Below are 6840 nucleotides of genomic sequence, written 5' to 3'. Positions count from 1 at the left end.
TTATAATATCAGGTTGTGATATTTGGAGGGAAAGGCAGGACAAGAGAGAACGAAAAAATAACAGACGGTGTTTAACAAGGAGGCATTTGATCATTGCAAGTGAAAGACTTTTGAAAGATTTAATATCCCGTGTCCGAGTGACATAAGGCGGCAAAATACAGTGGCTGGGAGGTGACATCCTAAAAATTTACACGGTGCAAATTCTCGATAGCGAGGGCAGACAGACACGAGCTTAGTTCTCTGAAAGTCTTACTCACTCAACACCCATAGGCTGGGTCTCCTTGGGACCTATTCCTCGTAGCTCTCCATTGGACTCTGTGAGTCCAATGGAGAGCTACGAGGATGGTGAAGGGACTTGAACCAGAAAGGGTGCGGAGTCTCCTGCTCCGGAGACTTTCCAACCCGCCTGGACGCGTTCCTGTGGGGCTGCCCTGGGTGACCCTGCTCTGGAGGTCCCTTCTCACCCCCAACACTCTGTGACTTGCACCCACACAGCTGCCATCACTCGTTTTACTAAACTTCAGGCCAGCAGGGAACCCATTTCCCGTGCGGGGTTTGTTTAAGGCAGCAGGAAAAATCCCAGGAGCAGGTTTTTGACCCAGGATGGCATCAGAGCTTTCACTCACTGCTCGTGGTTTTCTCCAGGAGGGTGAGAGGGAAGGCTTTACAGACCGTATTTATGTTCCCACTCAGAACACTTTCAAAAGTTACGTTACTGCGATTTATTCAGGGTGCTTGCGTGCTCAGCTGACACTTTTATTTAATGGAATAGGGCAGTACCTAAACAGAAACCATGTAAACTTCTACAAACAGAAACTGTGTAAACTTCTACCCAAAGGGGAGAGGCCAAAAACTAACAAATAAATCACCGTTTTCCTATTAAAGGCTCATTCTACTTCAAGATTCATACTTCTGTAAAGGATTAAAAGAATAACAAAATAATTTTGCTTTTTTTTTTTCCACCTTGAGGCACTTTTCAACAGGAGAAAAAAAAAATATTTACCGTTTATTTTGCATCTGCAAGATTTGCTCTTCAAAACTATTCTGCTGACGTAAGTGTTTTATTTCTGGGCATGTTTTCCTCCAAGAAAACTTCCCCATGTTCTCAGAAGAACACCTCAATGGTTTGAAAATAAAGCAGGTTTCAAATCTCGGTGTTGTTTTCCAAGTCTTGCTTTTAATTTCAAAATAGCTGACAAAATGCTAGATGTCAGCTTTATGTCAGGCTTCGAGAAATGCATCGAACTTCCCAGATTTCAAAACAAAAATAGGACAACTCATATTTGCTCTTCCTTGCCCAAACAATGAGCACACGGATAATGATGTCAGGTTGTATGTCTTTAACCAAAAAAAAAAATTAAAACAAGCAAACAAATGAACAGAAAAACCCCAAACAAACAAACAAATTGAAAAAATAAAGCAGCTTTTGAGTGAAATCTGAAAGCAAATCTACATTATTCAGAGCAAAACTCCCCTCGGAATTTGCACTGGAGGGCCTCCCAGTGGAACTAAGAATGAACAAGAAGCGTCGGGAAAACATCCCTGTTCTTCCAACCTTTTTTGAGCCATTTATAGCTGAAAAGCAAGGGGGCTCTTCCCAGCTGCCTGACTCCTCTTGGGCCAGACGAAAGCTTGCTGACATCTCCTGGCAGCGGGGCGTATAAAACCAGACAGTTTGCAAATCTCCGCATCTGACAAAGGCACATGACCCAAAATCCAAGCAAAAACGTATTTTTCGGTACCCACCTCCTTCACCCTTTTGAAACTACTACATAAAGTTGGGCAGAACTGCACCGGGTAAAACAGGAGCAGCAGTTGCTGGAGTCTTTTACTACGGCCTCTTAAAATCCCAGCTTTTCCTCACGAGAGAGTTGTAGTTTTTCGACAGGTACCGTTAGTCTTTTCTACTTTTATTCTGTTTACGCCTCACGGGAGCTAAAAGAGTCACGCCCACAGCTCGCCTGAAAAGACCACGGCTTCTAGAACACCGAAATCTAAAATAAAGAATATTTACGTTAGCAGTGAACGTGCGCGCCAGCAGCTCCTCCCGCTGTCGCTCCTGCTGCTCCCGGACGTAACGGCGGTGCTGGAAGTTGCGCAGCGCGGTCTGCAGGTGCTGAGCGTCGTACTTGAGCTGGTCAACTCGGCTGGAAAGGATCGACAACAGGAAGAGTCACTCCCGGGGATTAAACACACCGTTCTCTCCTGGCGTTTGGTTATTTTATATCAACGATGGAGCATTATAAATTAACAGCGATGAATAACAGTAATAACGATGGGTTCTATATTCCTCATTTAACACCAGCTTGGAAAGATTTGAACAGTTTCTATTTTAGGAGCCTCATGCACATAACGAAGCTCGAAAGCTTCATCTTTTAATTAACAGCATGTTCTCGAGTTTTTATTAAAAGAGTTTAAAAGTCAGCAGGCAATACAGGAGACGTCTCTGTTAAGCTAAAAACAAATAATATCCAGAACAATATTGCCTCTGATTAAACGTTTGATGACTAGAAAGAAAGCCTCAGTGACCTCTCTAATACAGGTGACGGGAAATCTACCCCCAATATCTGCAATGGCATTTGGGGACTACATGTTAATAGCAGAGTCACAGAATAAAGCAGAATTCTCGAGGTCTCTGGTGCAACATTCCCCTCAAACCAGTGTTAACTTTAAAAACCTCCTTATTTTAGTCATGAAGAGACAGGAAACAGTCCAGGGAAAGTCACACCAACTGAAATAATTTCACTCCTTACCTCCACTAATGCCATTAAAGGCAAGAGCCATATAGAGCAGAATTTTTTTTAAGCCACATTCTGCTCGTCTCAGAACAGAGCCACGAACCCAGCTCCATCCCCGCCAGCCTGTGGTTAAATGCAGGAAAGTGATTGTGCCTCTGCGCCTCAAATTTGCTACTCCAGAGCACCGAGATAAATTACACAAAGTATAAAGGTTTCGCTGAAATCAAAAGCCAAGAAGCTTCGATAAATTTGAAGAAAATAATCACTGCAACACCAGAGCAAAGAGGTGAACTTACAGTTTAGCATTCTGGCGCTTGTTGGGCGGTTCTTTGCTGGACAGGATCTCCAGACGTTCCAAGTTGCTGAATATATTGTCGATTCTTGCCTGAATCTCATTTTCAACTACTGCAAGGAAACACAAACGAGATCTGATTTCAGTCAAGGAATTGCAACCCAAGTAAGGTAAAAGCTCAAGAGCATTCCAACTAGTATTTAAAACCCGACAGATAAAATCCAATCAGATAACTGAAAACTATCTGTATCATCCAAAGCAACCTCTTTAAGTCAATAACCGGAGACTCTTGCTTTTCACTCCTCCTCCTCGGAAGCCAGAACAGCCCCTGCTCTTTCAAGAAGCCTGAGCCTCCTTCCCTGCCAGCTCCATGTATTAGGATTTAAAGCTCCAGCGTTCCCCTGGCAGCTCCTTCCATTCCCTCAGCAGGATTTGCTCACACAAGCAAACAGCCAACATGATTCTCACAACAGCAGCAAGTGAAATCTCTGCGGGCTGCTGATACGGAGTTAATTCATCACCCGCAGCGGCAGAGTGACTTCAGAGAAGAGTACGGGAAACGACTCAGGGTGGACAGGAACTGGCAGACTGGGCAAACAGCTCAGAAAGACACGGCCAAAGCCCTTGTAAGTGGGAAAACGAGGCCTCGAAATCATCACCTGTGTTGTGATTGCTGCTGATAACCTGCGTAGCAAGAGCCGAGGGGTAACAGCCCATAACGCCAACTGCCCTGGTTGTACTTTAACGAGGTGGGGAACTGCTACAACGAGGGAGGAAGAGCAACGTGCTTTCAGCTACCACCCCCTCCCTCACCTGACAGCCACGTTTTCTAACGTGTCACAACCCGACGTTTCACAACTGAAGAGAACTGCACAGAAGGGTGAAACCCAGGAGCACTATCCATCACCCGACACGCTCGTGTTGGAGGCAGGCCAGCCGCAGGGCTGAAGGCGCACACCCTGCAGAGCACCGCCACAGACTCATCTTTAAGGGACCGAGGCGCCGTCACGTCCGTGCAGCCACGAGGACGGTGCTGAGCTCCCGGCTGCCACGGTCAGCCCCGGTGTAAGCAACCACCGAATCCTACAGGCACGATTTGCTCTCACTTTGTATTTTGGCTGAAGAGCCGTACGGAGAAGCGTTGTTGACAAACCTCTACCTACTCCACAGGACTGTCTGTATTTACAACCTGCCCAGGAAGGGGTTGAGCCGCCATCCCTGGAGGTGTTTAAGAGAAAGGTGGATGCTGTGTTGAAGGGTTAGTGGTGTTGATAGTGCTAAGAAAAGGTTGGAGTCAATGATCTTGAAGGTCTCTTCCAGCCAAAACTGCTCTATGATTCTATTCTAATGATTCTAATGACTTCACAGAAAATCGTGTTCAGAACCCGCAAAAGCAAACAGCACATACGACACCTGTCCTTTGATCTCACGTGATTAAACAGCAACTGACTCACGTGCAGAGAGACACAACCAAATTGTCCCAGTTCATCTCTTCACTCGTCATTTAGGACAGCTCAGCTCAACAGAAGAGCAACCAGGAGAGCAGACAGACGATTGCATCCGCTTCTGCTACTCCCAGCAAGGGTATCACTATCTCCCGGTCATCCTACGCTTTTCTGAGCACGAAGGGATTAGTTGCCCCAAGTTGGAAAAGAAAAGCTGCAGGAGAACATTTGATTTTCTGGCTCCTATTTCTGCTCTTCAGTCAAAAGACACTACTTCTTCCCATAAATCCTGAAACACAGACTAATATCTAGAGCACGTATCTGTCTTTTTATATAGAAACAGTATGTTCATTTACTGACAATGTGAGATAGTACATAACCCTATCTCTTGAAGTGGTCTCAAACAGCAGAGGCAAGATGGAAAATCTCGCTTCAAGAGTTTCCAAAATCACATCCGACACGACTGGGGGCCAGGCAGTGTGGCACTGTACTGCACAGTACAACCACCACAAAAACCAGAATTGGTGCAGAAGTTATTTTTCGACAGGGAAGCTATCACAGCTCTTTCCACAGTGACGTCAGCCTTCACAGGGACACTCAGGGTAACGGCTGACACGCACATACACATGTCCAGCGGATGAGGTGTCCTCCCACTTCAGAAGTTCCTGACGAGGCCTGTCAGTGGCTACTCATACAGGAAATTAAGGCTTCAAACGCGGGTCCAGAATTCCTTCACCACTGGGGTAAAAAGTCCTGCCACGACACAGCCCCAGCAGTTTATTACGGTTGTTTTATCAGCACAGGGTTATAGTCCAAATTCACCGAAGCAATTTCAGATCTGGTTGTTCTACGTATTTCTCATAAGCAGATGGTTCCGACTGACGGGAGCAGGATTTGCTTCGATTCCTGCACAACATCTTCCCCACCATGTGGAAGAAGCATCTTTTGGGGAAGGCTGCCCGTTAGTGGATGCTTAAGGAATAACAGGACAGGCACAATTACATTTCTCAGCTCTCTGAGCTGCTAAGAAATCAGATGTTCTGTATTTTCCGTTCTGTCCACATCAACGTGTTCATCGTACCCTCTGCAAACACACCAGTGGGGGGGTTCAGCCTGTTTGTGGCAAAGGCCTCCAGAGGGTCCCCTGACAACGACTTCTAAAATCACCAAAAAACATCTGGCATTCCCAAACCAAAAGCACCCCCAGCAAGGGCCACTTGTCAAATAAAGAATTAAAAGAAGGAGAAGGTGTGAATCAAATTCTCGTTCTGTCTTTTGCCCCCTGCCCTTCATACAAAACATCTCTTCACTAAAGCCAAACAGCAAAATAATCTGAATGCCTTCTAGACTGGTGATGTGTCCCCTCAGCTGATCACAGTGACCAAAGAGCCAAATTTGTCCCGGTAACGGCTGCAAATACAAGGCTAAGGATGGGAGCTAAATCAAATCGGTACTGGAGAGGGACTTTTCCCACTCATTAATTACTTACAGTGTACTGACTCTTTGTCTGAAGTCTCCAGGCGCCCCATGTAAGACTGGACCTCATGGACTTGCCTATCAAAAGACAGAGGGAATTAACAGAAGTCAGTTAACAGCCCTAGAATCAAATAACTCTTCAATACCGCAATTTCCAGCTTCTTTTACTTAAAAGGGAGCATCAGGCTGGGCAAAAAGTTGGTACAAGTGAGACCTTAATACCAGATCTGCGGTGAAATTTCCCCTCCACCCACCACCCAAGTCCCGAGTGCTGGTGGGATGCCTCACGTCGCTGCGCAGCGGGGCAGGAGCACCTTCAACACTAAACACAGGGTTTGTGTGTGTGTGTCCCGCTTCTCAGAAGGAAAAGAGAAGCACTGGCAAAGGCTCAGAGAAGACAAGGAAGATTATGGAAAGTACAAAACACAAGAAACAGCAGTTCAGCCCGGGCTGGAGGTGACGGCGAGCAGATATTGCAGCCCATAAACGGCACCAGGGAAGGTGAGGGAGGAATGATTTTCACTGTCCCTTTCAACCTACGAATTACAGAGACATCGAGTGAAATGAAGAGCTTGAAATCCAGGAGAAGGAACTACTGCTGCTGGACAAGCAGTGGCAAAGGAAACAAAACCCAAACACCGACAGTTGTTTGCGATGTTTTTGCGAGATTGGGACCTCTTCATCATCCTCGTAGCTCTCCGTCCAACGAGGATGATGAAGGGACTTGAACATCTCTTCTTGGTGGTGCCCAGTGACAGGACAAGGACTCCTGCTCTGGAGACTCAAACATCAGCACGACGGACACGTAAAGCACCTTTAACACAACCGAACCCCTTGTTTCCCGCAACACTCGGAGCTCCCGGGGCGAGCGGGCTCGGTTCTCTCGGCG

The 6840-nt window shown here is 46.4% G+C and overlaps 1 protein-coding gene across 1 annotated transcript in view; it reads right to left on the bottom strand.

Annotated features, from left to right (window-relative positions):
- GOSR2 (golgi SNAP receptor complex member 2) overlaps window positions 1-6022 on the bottom strand; it is a 9768-nt gene extending 3746 nt beyond the window's left edge. The window contains exons 1-3 of the mRNA XM_009872032.1: window positions 5965-6022; window positions 3035-3143; window positions 2015-2147 (exon numbers count right to left, since the gene is read on the bottom strand). Coding sequence (XP_009870334.1) covers window positions 2015-2147; window positions 3035-3143; window positions 5965-6004 — 282 coding nt within the window. The 5' untranslated portion in view covers window positions 6005-6022. The remainder of the gene's footprint in view (window positions 1-2014; window positions 2148-3034; window positions 3144-5964) is intronic.
- Between the last annotated feature and the right edge of the window lie 818 nt (window positions 6023-6840).

The sequence above is a fragment of the Apaloderma vittatum genome, unplaced genomic scaffold, assembly GCF_000703405.1.
Source record: "Apaloderma vittatum isolate BGI_N311 unplaced genomic scaffold, ASM70340v1 scaffold5086, whole genome shotgun sequence".
Classification (NCBI taxonomy): domain Eukaryota; kingdom Metazoa; phylum Chordata; class Aves; order Trogoniformes; family Trogonidae; genus Apaloderma; species Apaloderma vittatum.
This window is presented reverse-complemented; position numbering and strand designations above follow the sequence as displayed.